The sequence below is a fragment of the Pogonomyrmex barbatus genome, unplaced genomic scaffold (genome assembly GCF_055798465.1).
Source record: "Pogonomyrmex barbatus isolate J1 unplaced genomic scaffold, ASM5579846v1 scaffold6, whole genome shotgun sequence".
Taxonomy (NCBI): domain Eukaryota; kingdom Metazoa; phylum Arthropoda; class Insecta; order Hymenoptera; family Formicidae; genus Pogonomyrmex; species Pogonomyrmex barbatus.
Window position 1 is genome coordinate 1840259 of NW_028297160.1, and position 18473 is coordinate 1858731.

At 31.1% G+C, this 18473-nt stretch overlaps 1 protein-coding gene across 2 annotated transcripts in view; it reads left to right on the forward strand.

The window, feature by feature from the left end:
- Window positions 1–18473, forward strand: part of phtm (cytochrome P450 enzyme phantom) — a 29895-nt gene extending 11422 nt beyond the window's left edge. For both annotated transcript variants that reach the window (XM_089082423.1, XM_011633560.3), the window contains exons 2-8: window positions 81–450; window positions 14856–15004; window positions 15385–15587; window positions 16354–16636; window positions 17600–17752; window positions 17938–18112; window positions 18196–18473. In XM_089082423.1, coding sequence (XP_088938549.1) covers window positions 126–450; window positions 14856–15004; window positions 15385–15587; window positions 16354–16636; window positions 17600–17752; window positions 17938–18112; window positions 18196–18374 — 1467 coding nt within the window. In that variant the 5' untranslated portion in view covers window positions 81–125 and the 3' untranslated portion in view covers window positions 18375–18473. The remainder of the gene's footprint in view (window positions 1–80; window positions 451–14855; window positions 15005–15384; window positions 15588–16353; window positions 16637–17599; window positions 17753–17937; window positions 18113–18195) is intronic.

Consider the following 18473-nt stretch of genomic DNA (forward strand, 5'->3'; position numbering starts at 1 on the left):
GCATCATTTGGCCATCTGGATTTTTTGCTAGAAATGATAAGTGCATCGTCGCATTTAAAAGTATCATTTTTAATTTGCAGGTTCTACACACAACATCGCGTTTCAAGTGCTTCCTCTCTATCATAATGATATCCCTTAATCTCTTCGGCTTATTGCTCATACTTTTACTTATCTATGTTCTTCGTAAAAATCGAAAGACGTTCCAAAGACTTCCACCGGGACCATCTGGCATCCCAATAGTCGGCTATCTACCGTGGATAGATGCCAAATGTCCTTACCTAACGTTGACAGAATTGACAAAAAAATATGGTCCTATTTGTGGGCTACAAATGGGTTCTATATACACGGTTTTGTTGTCGGATCCGCAGCTGGTAAGGCAGGCCTTAGCTAAGGACGTATTTGCCGGCAGGGCTCCACTCTACTTAACACATGGAATAATGCAAGGATATGGTGAGTATATAATCTTCTCTCCTTTATTAAATAAAAATAGATTCGCGCATCGTTCCAAGAGAAAGAAACGACGGGAAATAAACGTGTCATTTTTTTTTTTAGTTATGTTTTTATACATTGTAATATAATTTTTTCGATCATCACCTATATATAAGAGCAAAATAAGATATATTAGCAATTACCTGACCATAATAAAGCAATGTAATAGAAACAAAACAAAAAATGGCAAAATAAGAAAGAAAACTTATAAAATTTACAAGACAAATTATGAAAAGTAAGATAGACAGTATAAATCAAACGAAGAATAAATAGAAAAATCTAACATTTGGAGACATTTGGAATTAAAAAATTTTTTATTGCAATTATATAGGATATCTTACTTAACTCAATTATATTATTTATTTCAATAAACAAAATAATAAATCTTACTCATAGTAAATACTGTTAAAATCATATAAAGAAGTTTATTGTTATCAATTGTGTCCAGTTCGTAGTTTAAATAATTTTCAAAGGTATGTATAAATTTTTGTTTACGTATGCACGTGACAAATACAAGCTGTCAAGAGAATAACAATGGAGCGAACAGTTTTAATGAAAGGGCATGATAGCAGTCGTTGTAGGACGTAACGGTTCCTTTAACGAATGAAGATTTGCCGTGGACCGACTAACCTACTAAACATCTAAAAGATATATCTGCCGGTAGAGTCTTAGAATTTATAAAAAAAAAAAAAAGAAAGAGTCTGAAACATCTTAGTCGTCCCGTGGAAAGAAAACGAGGTCGACTTGACATCGGTCCTTGCAGGATTCGGAGAACTTTGCGTGGCATCCATCTGCCATCATCATCTGTAATCGTTAAAATCGCCGACCTACAAGCATTCTTCCTGTTAATCCGACGTGTATTCACAGTAAAAGTCACTTTGAAGAGGTCCTCGCCCGGGTGTAAACGAGAAATGGAATTTTTTCGGCGACGTATCGTATTTGTTCGCGACACCATTTTAACAACACTTGAGATATTCTCGCGAAATCGTTAGAATACGCTCGAAAGTAAGACTCAATTCTCGTCTTACAGTCTATGTTTCGAACGTATTTCATGTATGATCGCGGATCTTTTAATATCTGCCAAAAAATTTAAAATAAATCTACGACAAAAATTCTAATTTATTACAATAATTGGAAAACAGAATTTATTATATTAAAATAATTTTTATTATATATTTCATTTAATACACGTTTGTAATTACACATTAACAATTAATGTCAGCTCTAAATTGGCATTTATCTTTGAAAATTATCTTTTGAAAATAATTTTTGTTTCGGGCAATAATAAAAAAATATTGAAAATCGAAATGAAAATCGAAATGTTGAAAAATTGTGAAAAGATCTTGTAAAACTTGCTTAACTTGCTATATGATCATTAGTTGTACAAGGTATAATTACATTCGCGCAATTTTCGTCAGAATTGTTATTTTCCCGGCAAATTTAAATTGATTGGAAAAAAACTCATTCTCGAGTTTTCTTTCCCAGGAAAGTACTCGGCATTGGGAAAGAACGTTTTAGAGTAAAAGAATGTTTTTCACTTTCTTTTGTTCTAAATTTTTGAAATCTTTTATTTAAAATTATTCACATAAAATTGATGTAATAATATCTTTGAAAAACTTGTTTTAGAATCTATTTTATAAATTTTATTTTAGAAAAACTTGAAATTATATCTTTGAAATATACTGTTTCTTATTTTCATCATTATCTAAAAAAATACATTTCTTTAAATATGAAACATATATTTGTATAAATGAATGAAAAACAAAATGTAAAATGTAAAATGTAAAATTTTTCTATATTTTTTCTTAATATAAATTTTCTTTGGTAAATATTATATATTAAGACATTATAAACTATATATATGTATAGATGAATTATATAAAATAAATTACTTTAATATAATAAATAAAATAATAAATAAACTATTTTGACAACAGAACATTATTAAATTTTGGAAAATTAAAATCATAAATTTAATAAAGTATCACGTACAAAGGAAAGACCAGATTTTTTGCATTCTAAAAAGTCAACATCACTGAGGTTGAATCATTAAAGGTATCAATAAAAAGTCATAAAAAGATTTCCTTAATATATATTTTTCTATGTAGAATGTCTTTCAACAATAGAGAAGTAATGCTTGGCTGTTTATTTGTTAACAAAAGTATTGTATTGTTTTTAATCTAATTATGAAGAGAGAAAGAGAGAGAGAGAGAAGAAACTCATCAACATCTTCAATATATATTTAAATTTCTCTTAAAATAAATTTATTTTTTTTTAGAAATATTGTCAATATATATAAGTAGTACAATTCTAGAGAAAAACGTTTTTTCTCATTACGGATTTTTTCCCCAAGGAAAAATGTTTTTTCTCTCCCGTTCTTTCCTAAGTTTTTTCTCTCCTTCACAACACTAGCCAGAACTTGTTGCGATTCTGAGCAGTGTGAAAATATTAATCTTATATTGAATCCTTACATTGATTACCTAACATTCATATGTTGACCCGATAATCAGAAATAATAATAGACTGATGTGACGATATCACACTGATTAATCGATAGTCAATAATTAATCAAATATTATATTATATATTTAATTATGTTAAGCCAACGATTAAAAAATGATCTTGCAAAAAAATATTGATCAATATTGGACATATGCCAAGTAACAAGATGAAGTCAAGTTTATTATATATCAATAATATAATCAAAAATTATGTTACAGATGATCAAAAAATATCAAAAAATATATGATATTTTCACAAATTACTAATTTATATTCATATCTAACTGTTTAACTTCAATTGTATAGTATCTAATATTTTAAATGATGAAATAAAGAAAATTAAATGTTATGAAGATATAACAGACTTGTTTAATATATGTTCATAAAAAAATGAAACATATGTACATAATTGACATATTGTTTTATATAAACGAACATAATTTTCACCGATTTTTATGTATGATATCAGTAGCATTTAATAATTTTCTATTGATTATTTGATAATACTATTGAAAAAAATCACAATATATTCATTTAATTATTCTTAATTTTATATATATATATTTATTTATTTTAATACACTCACATAGTCCGTTCTTATTTCGAAATAATTTTAAATATAAAAATCGACTATAGATGATATTTTTATAATGGTAATATGTCATTAAGAATATTACATTTATTTTATGTCATTATTTAGTTAGTTAACGTCGAATAATGAAAAATGATCTTAAATGGACTCTCACAATGATTCCTTATTATCTGAAATATCGAAATTACAATATAACAATACATTAATTAATATAAGATTAAGAATTTATTTTTTAAAGCAGAAGATTATTCATTATAATTTCTTTGATTTTCTGGTAATTGAAAATAGAAAAAATTTTATATATATATATATTTTTATATATATATATATATATATATATATATATATATAATGTATATATAATATATATATATATATATAATATATATATATATATATGTATATAATGTGTGTATGTAGATGATTTACATTATTTTTATAAGAAGATGCTGTTAATGAATAAAACAAATATTTGACACAATTTTAACATATTGATCTCGACTATGTTCCCGATTAAAAACCAATCATTGCCATCTAATACCTGTTCAGGATATGTTGCTAGGGTATGTTGAAATAGAAAACCGGATGTTTCGCCAAGATATGGATCATCAAGAGGAAATAGAATAGAGTTAGCTTACCATCCGGATGGTCCCGAGATGGTTTCTCGAGATAACGAGGGCTCTAGATCCAAGTGCCGTTACGATTTTCAATTTACGATCGGCGTTACCAATCGCGGCGAGATATTTGATAGCGGGTCTTCTGCATACGAGTCCTCGAATCACTCCGTTACTTGAGATATATGAAGTATCGCGGACATAATACGTGATAGATAAGACAGTATCGCAGATATATCAATGCAAATATATCAATATCGAGCTTAATGTGTTCGATGTAGAACGCAGTCGGAAATTGCAATTATCGCTCGCATTAGTCCTTGATTTGGTGCGATGCGGCCTTTGTTTCCAGACGAAAACAGGGTTACTCGAACGGTCATAAGTTTCGCTCACCGACTGAAAATTCGCCGGCAAGGCCACAAATTCCGTCGGCGGCCGACTCGAGCGATGCTGTGCCGTGTCGTGTCGAGTCGAGCGGGACGATAATTTCACGGTAAAGTGTACCACGGGTCCCGGTGGTACCTTACACCTCGTTTCGAAAGCTCTCATCCTCCCGTTCGCGATCCTCTGCCACCTTCAGCACACTTCGCTCTCTCCCTCCCTTCTCCCTATGCCCCCTTGACTCTCCGCACCTTCGTCCCTCTTCATTTCTTTCTTTCTTTCTTCTCTTTTCCAATGTCCGGTGCATGCACGCGCGTGTATGTGACTCGGAGTGTGCCTTTGGCGATGTTTACGAGGCGCCATACCTCCGAGTCAACGGCCCCGTGATTTCTCCATTCATTTCCTTCGCCGCTATCGCCACCGATCTTTTACATGCGCGCCGATCTAGCGGGCCGATAAAGACTCGCGTGCATCCACAAGTCGACTACGGTATCGATGTCAAAACGGTCATCAACTATCGCAAATTTGAAATTGAAAACAAATTAAATGTATAATTTTCTGAATTGAAATTTTTCTTTCACTTTCACCTAGGATTTTTTTGATTCTGTTTTGATATTTTAACCAATCAGATCAATCTCTTTTGATATTACTTACCTCCTAATTTCTATTTAGAATCACAAAATTTTATTAAAAAGATGGCTAAAGATGGCTAAAAACTGTTGTTTTGGAATAAAAAAATTGTCTGCTTATTTTAGATACAAAAATTGAAATTCAAAGATTAATTTAAAATAAATCTATCACAATCTCTAAACAACTAAGATCAAAAATAGAAGTAAAATTTTGATTCAAATAAAGAGAAATAAAATTTCAATTTAAATATTTATATTAGAAGTTTGTATCGTTAATAGGTGACGATTTAATAGAACCTGTTTCTCAAATTATACATAACACTTTACCTATGTTTATGTAATTATTAAATAATTTTAGAGATCTATCATAATTTAAGAGTTATGTAAAGAAATTTATTTTTCACAAGCAATAGATCGATTGATGAAAACGAGTATGCAGAGATTAGAAAGCACATCTTTAAATGAAATTTTATATATAGTACACGAATAATAATGAGAAATTAATTTTATAATTTTAAAAATATAAGGAAACAAAGAGATTTTATAGAAAAGCATCCTTATATATATATATATATATATATATATATATATTTTATATATAAGGATAAGCATCCTATGTAAAAAATATCTTTACTAATGAAAATTTTATTACCGCTTTCATGTCAACAAATAATGATAAAAAAAATGACAAATATGACAAAAAATTTTTACAGATATATGCATTTTTTTGTAAATTGCAAAAAACCCTACTTCATTTTAATTTTCATTGTGTAAACTGAAGAAAATATATTTGCCTTACAAAATTATATTTTCTCAATAATTTGAAATTAGCTATGAAAAGATTATAAAAAAATATATATATAAATATATATAAAATATATATAAAATATATATAAAATATATATATATATATATTATATATATATATATATATATATATATATATATATATAAAAGATAAAATGATTTAGAATCCAAAAAGAAGGCAAAGTAAAAACACTTAATTGAAATGTGCGACGAATGAATGACAATTAACCGATTTGTAGTACGTAATAAATTTAGTGCAGCTACAGCCTTCGCATGCGCACCCTCGCAACATTGAGGCACTTCTGCTACCTTTCACATGCGATTCCTGCGTTTGGAGAGCCTTCCTCCACTCCTTCATGGATGCCCCTCCAAGGCATTCAGGAAGATCCTCCCGTGGGTCTCCTTTCTTTCTCTTCATTGGAATAATTCTTGGTGGGGATACACTAGCCACGCCTCCATCAAGGTACTATCAGATACTACATATTTCGTGTATATAAACTTTCGCTAAACTTAGATCGCAAGTGAAGTGTTTAACACTCGTTCCAAGTAGTGAGAGTCGGGATTTATCAGACGGGCGACCGATTGCAGGACCATTACTACTTAGCCTCACGAAAGTGCACATCACCACGCGTTGAGATCGCCAAATCTCTATCGACAAATTATCGCTTTCCAATACTTTTTGACAGAGTATGACGAATAAAATAGCTTTTTATTTACATTTTTTCGATATGCAAATTTATAATTGTATAATCTGTAAAACGCCAAATGAAATTAAGGCAAAATGTATTCATTATATTCATAAATATTTATGAATAACAACAAAAATAATTCTGTAATATTATAATAATAAAATAATATATATATATATATATATAAAAGTTATATAATAGACAATGAATATAATAATAATTTATGAAGTACTATATAATTACTCAAAATGTAACAAAATTATTATGTTTAAAACTGGGCTAAATAATTAATTATATACTTCATAAAATTTTATTTTATTAGCAATAGCAATTTTGTTAGATTTGATATTTTAATAGATAATATTTAATGTTTTCTTTGAGATGCAAAACGCATCTCAAAAAAATTTTTATGTGGAAAACTTACAATAAATTAAAACATAAAATTTTATTCTATCTTTCATTGTTAAGCTTTAATAAACGTACTCCCGAAATTAAATATTTCTATGAATATTACTCTTTTAATTTAAATGTATTTGCATTTAAAATAAATTTTTTAATTTTTCTCAAAATAAATGTGTATTAAATGTGTATTAAAAACTATTCCTAGTTTACGCATTTGGTCTTCAGTTTTACTGCGATTACTTTTGTAGCCCGATATAATTTTACGAGAGAAATGTTATATATAAATCGATGATGACGGTGCTTATATGAGAGATGGATACGGGGAAGAATACCGACGCGTGCCTTCCGATGGCACAACCAGTGATTATCCGACAGCGCGTTTACACGCGCTTCTTTATGGGCGCGCTCACATTTCTTATGCGGTCGGCAAACTGGTTGCCCCGCCACGATGGATAATGCCATGCGTAATAGCATTAATTTATTATAGAGCGCGTCGAGAGAGATGGCGATAACGCTCCGTCTGTAAACATATTACGCAAGTTTTCATTTGCATCGTACTATCAAATCAACTAGCCAATTCGTATATCGTAGAATTCTGTTGTTTTATGTATTATACGTAAATTAGAAATAAGGAAAAAAATTAAGATGTGAATCAATTATGTTTCTTAACTTTTGATATATTTTATTTTTTATGGCTGATCTTTTGTATTTTGTCTTATTTATCTGTATATATAATTGATCTTGTTGATTAAATTTCAGTATCATTATATCATCATTTAATTTATATCATCGTTTAATTTAGTCAATAGCATAAGTATATTTCAACAATGACCACAATTCTTTTTTTATGTGCTTCTTCGACTTGTATTCGAAAAAATATAGATATGTAGCTACAACGAATGAATTTATAGAAAACAAGTTTATATACTCTATTTATATATTTTTTTTCTATTACTGAACTGAAATAATATTTTGAGCATTTAAACATTGCGGACTTTTCATTAAAATCCAAAAAAATAATCAGAATATGCAGTGTGAGATTTATAAAATATTCGATAATAGCAGTATTTCTTGGAATAGGTTTCTTTAGAAGTTGTTCTAGTTGTTTTAGCGAAATCTTTATGGATAATGCTATCGGAGATCGTGGAAGGGAATAGAGCAGATCGGAAATGCCATGGATGCCTAATTAATGATCAGGTAACGGAGGACAATCTAAAAGAACGGTTAAATGCCGACGAACTAAAGTATTAATAGATTCTTGGAAACAGACCGAAAGTGAGAGTGATGATATTCCTTATAAGATACGTCTATATAGATAGGGAAGGGAAATAATCTAGTATTTCTCACGTTTTAGAGCAAATTCTCAAATAATATTTGCAAAATTACACGATATATTAAGAATATTTTGCAAATCCTAAAATAATACTTGCAAAACTACACGTTACGTTAGGAATATTTTGCATGTAAAATATTTTTTACTAAATATAATCTTATTTATTACATGTTAATATTGATAATATATATAATAAATTTTTTAAATATTTTTCACAGCACTTCTGCATTCATAATCTAATAATAAAACATAATAATAAGCATAAAATAGAAAAGTATGCCATTACACACGTTATAAGTGCAAATAAATGAATAGCGTTAATTGAAAAAAGTGTGTCAGCATAAATGTTAATTTCATAATATGACAATTCGTACGCCATTAATCTCAATAACAAGTATGCAAAAATCGAAGATATTGCTGAAGCAGATTACATGACGGCACCGTCATGATTATAGCCCAAGTTAGAGAATGATTGAGTGTGAGGATTTTAAATTATCGTGTTACACCTTGTATCGCGAGGGCAAGGTGCGCCGATAAACATTAAAAAGGGGGAGAAAAGACAAAGAGGGAGACTTGATCTTGGAAAATGATCATCGTCGTCGATAACTCTCGTTACTGCGGTGCATCGACCTGCACACTGCGATCGTCAAAAGTGTCTGGACAATGCGATGGCGTTGGCCTTTAAGCGGGTCGACGAAACTTGAAATTCTTGATGTCCTTGATGCTGCCGCTGTCCCACGAACGACTAATTTCGGTCGACAAAGAGAGAAACAAAAAATCACTCTGTCACGATTCACTTTTATGACATCGCAATTCGCTTGGTAGAATTCTTTGACGAGGACGACCGACTTTTCGCCACTTATACCAAAATTACACACGAATGACATCGTTGTCCTTTTTTTTTTTCTTTGATGATTATTGAGAGATCCTTATTGAAAAAGTGAAAAACTTGTTTTTCATTGACTTGATTGTTTGCCCTAATGTTATCGTATTATATTTGAATTTGTTTCACAAATCATTACATTGCTCTTCTGCAAAAAACCAGTATATTATGATTTAAATAAAAATAATAATAAATGGATCTTTCAGAAATCAAGTTGACTTCATGAAATAAAAAGTAGGGAAAATTATTGAAATTATGAAGCAATCGTATATTCTGATATTAAAATTAAGAAATTTTTAAGAAATTAAATTTGTTTGGCTTCTGCTCAAATGATATTAAAATGTTTCTATTTTTTCAAATATCACTTTTCCATTTATTATTTAATGAAACTTAAAGATGCGTAAATTATTCGAACACAAATTTAATCAGATGAAATTGAATCAGATTAAAATCTCTATAATTCGAATCCGAATTATTTGAAAATTTTGAATTTACGGGGTTCAAACACAAATTTTTATGAATCATATTTCTTATTCTACATACTACAATCATTTTTTTAAAATAAAATAAGAGAGTGCATTCTGTTTCATACAGATGCGCACATAACAATAATTATATTGTTAAATAAAGTTGTTATTTAAATTCGATTTGAATGAAATTTTGTCAATAGATTAATCGACATAAAATAGATTTCATTCGACTCGGATTCAAAAAAGGAAACGAGATTCGATTTGATTTATCGTAAAAAAATCCTTCGCACATCTCTAAACGAAATGAATACTTGATTTCTCCTTTCCAAAATTGAATTGAAACATACAAGAAGGAATAAGTTGGCATGTTTATTAATTCTCTCTACTAGACTTTTTTTAATACAAACTCAAAAAAAATGTAATAAGAAGAGACAAACGTTTTTACAACGATCGCGTAACGCAATCGTTATAGAAACGTCGCAGTTCCAATCGGACTTGGCATACCACAGCACTGACTCAACGATGCAACCAAGTGCGCATGCAAAGTAAACATTACAAGTGAGCTTCCAAGAGAGCTATTCCCGCGCCTGGCTTATTACAAGCACGTGTAACACTGACGTAAGACGTCCGCGATTTTCCCGCGAACGACTTGTTTTCCTCCTTCGAACGCCTGGGTGTGGGTGGAATTTGATTTTCTCACGGCGATTCTGCCCCCTACGCAATATCCTTGTTTTCGTTCTACATAATACAAGTAATAGATACATCTATTACTTTCGTGTAGTTTTTATAAAATTAATATTACTGATATTATCAGTATTATCAGTAGTACATGCTACTTGCGATCTGAAGAATTTTCGGCTTCAAAAACTTATTCATTATGGAAAGAAATGTCAAATTAGTCATATAGAGCGTTTTTCTAAATTATTTAAAAAAAAAAATGTGTCATTTAATGCGATTATGTATTCGCATTGAGATAAATTTCTGTCTCCCGCGCCTGCAATCCGTCCTTCTTCAATTAACGATTACCGAAGTAAATAAGTATCGGAGCGAGTTTGCTCATTAATTGCTGCTCGAGGATTCATCAATCCTTTCCCGTTTTCATAATGAGCGGCTTATCCGCGATTGGATAGGTTAGGCACGTCCGAGCAAAGCCGGGACTGGCCGCGACTCGTACCGATGCGAAGGACTCTCACTTTTATCGGTTTCCTTGAAGGAAGTTCTCCCGGTCATCGACAGTTCTGCTCTGCATCCGCGGGGAATTACAGTTAGCTCCGCAAGGACGGGCCGACGGCCTCTCCCGTTAAGAGCGACAGAGCATGGACGACCCGGCGTTCACATCGTCGACCTGACGCGACTCGCATGCACTCGAAGGTCGTCAGTAATCATCTGGAGTTCCCCCTGCTTTCCTTGCTTGAATTGGCGCAATTAATCGAAATGTATTGTGCATATAATACACGCCTCGTGAAGGAAAATTTTGGTGATTCGATATAAAAAAAAAAAGGATAGGATGTTTCGTTTCTGATTGTTTTAACGTAAACTAATACTTTTAATTTTTTTCTAAATGAACAGATTGTGAAATAATTAATTTGATGAATAATAAAGTAACATTTCTTTAAGTATTATTTATCTATAATTTTATCTAAAAGTTGATAATGAAATGAGTTTTGAGAAAAAATTAAATGGGAAAAAACATTTAAAAAGAACAACGCTTACTTTAAAAATTTTTTTAAATTATTTAATAAAAGTCTAATGAATGAATTTAATGAATCAATTCTTTTATTTATTTTTTAAAAATATTTTTTGTATTAATTGGAGAGATAAATTAATTCGTGACTAAATAAAAGAATAAAACAAAGGTTGTATAATATTTAAAAGAGTGAGCACATTTATTCATAATTTTGAGTAATAATAATAATTCTCATATTAGTTTTGGGTAAGCAATTGAAAAAATGGTTTGACCATTTTGATTTTTAAACAGTAATTATCAAATCATTTTCTATTCAGTATTCGTTGACTATCCGTTATTATCTCTTCGACAATTCTGATTCATCCTTTGTCAATCTTGTATAATCGGAATATTGTTCATAATTATCTTTGCGATAAAAAATATTGAATTATTGCGGACAGAAAAATTAATCGAGTGTTACCGAAATTTTTAACAGAAATTAGAAGAAGGGATATTTATTTAATTTCATTTAATTAATTAAAATATATATTTATTTATTTGGCATAACAGATCTTTTTGATATTTTTCGCGCAAATTTCAAGAAATCTCAAGCGAATCTCTAATTCAATTGCGAACATTTGCGAAGGCTCATTACCGAATAGTCACATTTTTCAACCGACCAAAACTATCGTGGCATTTTAATGGCGCGCGATCGATCGGTCGACTGTATTTGGACAAGACGACTATCACATATCGCCTCCATCTCGCGCGCTGCACTCGTCGACTTTTTGCCAGAAGGTGGAATGACCGGCCCTGAAACGTTCGGACGTGTGTATGCATTATCCGTCCGTCTCTCGTCCGGTTTATTTCTGGCGGTTCGCGAATTCGTGGAAAGCGCTCCTCTCCTTACCGTGCCCGAGCCCGAGTGATGTCATCCCTTGAAATCACCGCGGCGGGGTGTTTAGTTGCGTAAGAATCGACCGGCAAGGAGAGCTCATTGTCCGTAGCCTTTCCCCTTGCTTCGCGTCAGTCGCATGCACAGATGCATTACGAAGATGAGAAACAAGTGTGTAATCAATAAAGTTAGAATTATTATACGCGGTCTTTTTCATTTAGAAAAGTTTTTCCTTTAAAGCTACTATAACTCTCCTTCACTCTTCATCTCTTATTAATAACTTTTAAAAAATATCGTAAAAAATTTTATTTTTAAAATATAAAAAAATTCAAATTTATAATTTCTCGCAATATATCAACGCAATATTCATAAAAATGGAGAAATTGCAACAATTTAATTCACATATTTGGAGATTCTAAATTAAAGAAACAATATTCTAGACAATTTAATTGGACAGTTTAATCTATGTGGATTAAATAATTGTTAAATAATAATTAGCTATTCTACTAACAATAAATAACTACTTTGACGTATCGTTAATACATTACCTAAGAATTAAAATAAATAATCAACTAATTACTTTATTATTATTACAAAATTATTACAAAATAAATGAATAATGTGAATAAGAAACTGTAACATATGACATGTTCCTTTTATGAGAGATTAATATAGTACGAATAAAGATAGATAGTACGAAGAAATATAAAACTCGTTTGGTCAAAGTTCAACAGTTATATGCTGAGAGTTTTATTTCTTCATATGAATGTGATTTAAGATCGATCAAGCATTGAAGAGAGATTAATGCACACGTGGCGCACCTGCGATCCCGGAAAGTTTTCTTGGCGTCATTTAAATACGACACTGACCTATCGACAGCGCTGCCTCTTAGAACAAGTTGCGAATGATAAATAGTATCGCAAACACGCATCGCGTGGTGACCTGTTTATACTTCAGCGGACTTTCATTATTTCTTCTCTCGATGCTCGTCTCAAGCGTGCAACACGACGAATCCTAAATTCACAGAAAAACGCTCGTCTCTCCTGATACGAGTTTACTTTCGTTTCTCAGGAGCATAATCAAAACGCCAGATTCCATCCTCGACGAAAACCAATTAAAAATTGACTCCTCGCTCTATATATATATATATATACATATATATATACACACACACATATGTTTCTTCGTCTTTTTCCCTTATGTAATTGATAAGACCGTTAATTCACGCGTAACTTTAAAAAAGAGAGAGTCGAAGATCCGAAATACCATCTGTCAAATTGCACGCCAAAGATTCTGTATCTGTATTCTCGTGGCATGCCGACTGTAAACCTCAATAATCTCATTGACCGATGATCAAGATTCCAAGATCATTCTCGCGTCGGCGACATTCGCGTGTGATCTGTCTACAAAGTCGACGCGGCAGATATACATAAGCGACACACCTTTACCTTTATCGTGGCGCAGATGCATAAACTTCAGCACATGAAGTCTCGTCTTTCAATCTTAATAATCCATTTAACTGTCCAGAATTGCATGATATAAGCACACTATTATTAAATTATTATTAAATAATATAATAAGCCGAGATAAATTTTAAATAATAAAATAATAGACATTGTTAGCAGGATTGGATCTTAGGTATTCTGTAATTTTTCATTTTTCTTAATTAAATTTATATATATATATATATATATATATATATATATATTTATATTTATAATAAATTATATTTAAACAATACCATCTATTATCACATTATTATTGTTCCTAAAATAATTGAACGGAACTGTCGTGCGGACTTAAGAATAAATTTAATTTAATCACTTTAATTAAATCGACAGCTAAAAATGTACCTGTGCTCAATTATTATTATCTTTTCTATATTTCATATTATCGATTTTTATATTTAAAATCTATTTCTATATTTAAAGATAAATATAAAATATAAAGAAAGTAAATATATGTAAGAAAAAAGGGGAATTGAAAGAAAATAAAGAAATTGTGACATTAAAGAGAATTGACGTAAGAGTCGGAAAACAAAGGGAATCATACGGATGGCATCAGCGGCGATCAACACTTTGTCACTATCGATGTCATGCTTAATCAGCAATCGCGATCGCTATTAATCGACGATCGCCGTACTTGGCTTATGCCGCGAATACGCGCACGCCGAAGAGAGGGACGGTGAGTGGGTGCGGTGAGAGATTATTGTTTATTCATTCGAGGATTATCCTTCGACGAGTTCAGTGGCTGCGCCTACTTACAGAATGACGGTAATCCTCTCGCTATTTTTTACACCCTCCCACCAAGCGCCGCTCGCCTTCACGCAGCAAGAGGGAACGCGACGGAGGCACGTTCGGGTGGTGGCTTATTTATAACCATGCGATTAAGGTGCGACGAGGATCGCCTTTATGCAAAAAAAAAAAAATAGAGAAAAAAAAGAAGAGGAGAGAAAGGAAATTCGAATGAGATTCTTACCGTCATTTTTTTAATGCACTTCTCAGGTATCGTTTGTGCCGAGGGTGACCGTTGGAGAGATCAAAGAAAATTTGTAGCTGGATGTCTGAAGAATTTTGGTATGGTCAAATTATCCGGTACCAAGAGGGACAGAATGGAGGAAAGGATTCTCGCGGCCGTGAATGAGAGCATATCGGTAAATTAAGCACGCCTAGGGTATTTAACACAAGGCCGTCATGTCACTAAATCTGACCCTAAACGAGTATGTCGATGACCGAACGTCTCATTCCAGAAGAAATATTTAACTTATTATTCAACAAGTTAACATTTATTTATCTAGAAATGTCATCGCATTTAATCAGGCTATTAATTTCTGTAACATTTTGATGCCATCGCTTAATAATTTTAGTATTAAAAGGCACTCTATATTATATTGAAAGAAAAAGTTCTCCTCGTTGATTCATCGTATCGGGAGCAAGTACATACGAATGTGATATATGAACGTATTTCTTAAACGCGTTTCGCATTAAATTTCTATAACACGTAAATGAGATATCCGTCTTATTGATACTTCAGAGATTGAAAAGGCTTCCTATGGAAGGCGGTATTGATCCGCTTGAGACGCTTCATCACTGTCTGGGTAATTTAATGAACGACCTCGTGTTCGGAAAAGTTTATGAGAATCATGACGAAGTGTGGAAATACCTGAGATATCTGCAAGAGGAAGGAGTCAAGCACATTGGAGTCGCAGGGCCACTCAACTTTCTGCCGTTCCTCAGGTACGACACTATCCCTGAGAAAGATCCTTCGAGGATTCTTCCTCTCTGATTTGCATAGCGCGTGATATGTTTTGCATCTCGCTAACGAAAGGTAAACCGCATTACCGCGAAGAAAAAAATCTGAGTAAATTAATTTGCACGATCAATTAACACGTCGATGATGTGACAATGATTCACTCACCGTTTACGATGCAAATGTTTTTCATCGAAGGCGGTGCCTGTGACAAATATGGAAAGAAACTGTCTTTTTTTGTATATTCGCAAGTGACATGATAAATTGAACTGGATAGAAAAAAGTAAATACAAATCTTTGCAAACAAAAAAAAATAGCGCGAAGGACAATTTTGTTTTTGTTGAATCATTACGCGTTAAATTTGCATACGTTAGATCGGAAGGTTGATAAAACGTCCTTAACAAAAGGTTATAATTATAAAATCAAATTAGCTTATTCTAACGATAGTAAAACGGATGTAAGATAACATAATTACATCAATAATATACGGATATTATGATAATCGTTGACACATATTCTTTATTTCGAATTTCTATCTTTTTATTTTTAAATAGCATAAATCAATATGTTGAATGTATTAACAATATATTTCTATACATATATACGAGTAAACTATATTTAGAAATATCTGAATATATTTTAGAATTAATAATAATAATATTAATTTAAAAATTAAAGAAGTAATTTCAGTCTACATGATTGATGTAAATACTAATAGAAAGTTCTCTTTTCTGGATTTGCTTCCCTATTTAGATTTTTACCGCGATATAAAAAAATAATGACGTTACTTATCGGTGGAAAGATAAAGACGCATCAAATATATCAAAAGATTATCGACAATTATCGTGCTCGACCTGAAAAAACGGATAACTTTCTCGCAGCTTTCAAAGAAGCAATGAGTAAAGCGGATAATGAGTATTACACGCAGCAACAATATTATCATTTGTTAGCTGATCTTTATGGAGCAGGTGTTGATACCACACTCGCAACTTTTCGTTGGATCCTGCTTTTCATGGCATTGTATCCTGACGAGCAAGTATGCTTTAATTTTTAATAAATTAAATTTTGAAGTTCTGTCTTTCTATAAACAATAACTTTTTAAAGCTCCTGGTTTATCTTGTCTTAAATTATGACTTTAGAAATGAGAAAACACATGATGAATATTTTTATAAAATACATTAAAACGAAAAATTTTTTTTATAAATCAACATTTGCAATCAATAAAATAAATTTATATTTTATATATTTACTATATATATATATATGTATGTATGCATAGGAAACTTCTCTTTTATTTTAATAACACAGACTTACAAAAAATATTTTTGATCTGAATTAGTTGTTGATCTCTAGAATTAGTTGTTTTGTATAGATCTTATATTATTAAAATGAAATCTGATCAAATTTATGTAGCAAGTCAAGATTTAAAGAAAAGGTAAAAAGTTTGCAAAAAAGTATATGAAAAAAATTATTTAATTATATATGTATAAAAGAGCATATATTATGAATATTTTATTGTTCGTTTTATTATATATAAAAAGATATATTACTAATTATATGATTGTATTTTGTGCTTTTTTTCCTGAATTTTATAACTTATTATTTTTGAATTCTGATGAATAAATAAATTCGTGATACACAAATTCAGCGGTCAGACTTGTTTTTATTATTAAAACATCTACTGTGATATTTAGCCTATTCTAGAATCAGATAAAACATTTTTTTGTAGATCAGTCTAATGAATAAATAATCATGAAAAGGAATTTCCAATATATTTTATAGATCTACTCCATTGATTGCAAAACTATTTTATCAACAATTGCTTCCATTTTAATATATTTTGCAAGAATTTTTATCATATGTTCCCTCGCTTCTGACATCATTAATTCAGCTGCAATGAATCCGAATAGGAACCTTTAACATTTCTCTTGATAAAAAAAAAGTTCAATGATCTGTCGTAAAATTTTTTCAAATACTATGCATCCTTGGATTTGTTTAGAAAAAGATTCAGAATGAAATGAATGAACTATTGGGACAAAAACAACCTATTTTGGAGGATAGACCTCTTCTAATCCGATTGGAAGCGGCTATTTTGGAGTCACAAAGATTGCGGAGCATTACACCGGTTGGCATCCCTCACGGAGCAATAGAGGTAACAAATACGCGTAACGAATAGAGAATGCGAAAATCGATAACAACGATTATTCTTCGTGTTTTCGTTCTACAAAATTAACCGTGTCTGATTATATGATTTGGTAACTATTTAATATTCTCATTATCAATTAACGTCAACAACGAAATAAAAAGTAAGATGACCTTAGATTGATGTGCATTTAGGATACACAATTAAATGGTTACGACATACCGAAAGGCACCATGATAATTCCGTTACAATGGGCTATTCACACGAATCCCATGTACTGGGACGATCCGCTCTCATACAAACCTGAGAGATTTATTACTGAAGATGGAAGCATCGTTAAACCGAAAGCTTTTTTGCCATATCAGATGGGTAAGTTTACATTAAAAAATGCAAGATTATATATAAATTTTGCACGTTACTGAATGTATATTATTAATTTATTCAATATCAAGGTAAACGTATGTGTGTTGGTGACGAACTGGCCAAGATGATATTATTTCTCTTTACCGCAAGATTTCTTCACTCATTTATTATTTCCGTACCACTTGATACGCAACTCGATATGGAAGGTATATGCGGACTTACTCTGGTTCCTAAATCACACCGTTTGATTTTTACATCGCGAGAATAAGCTTACATACGTATCGGCGATATTTTTTATACGCATGATATCATTATAATAGAATCAAGCATGCCTGAATTTCATAGAATATATGCTCTATTATATGGA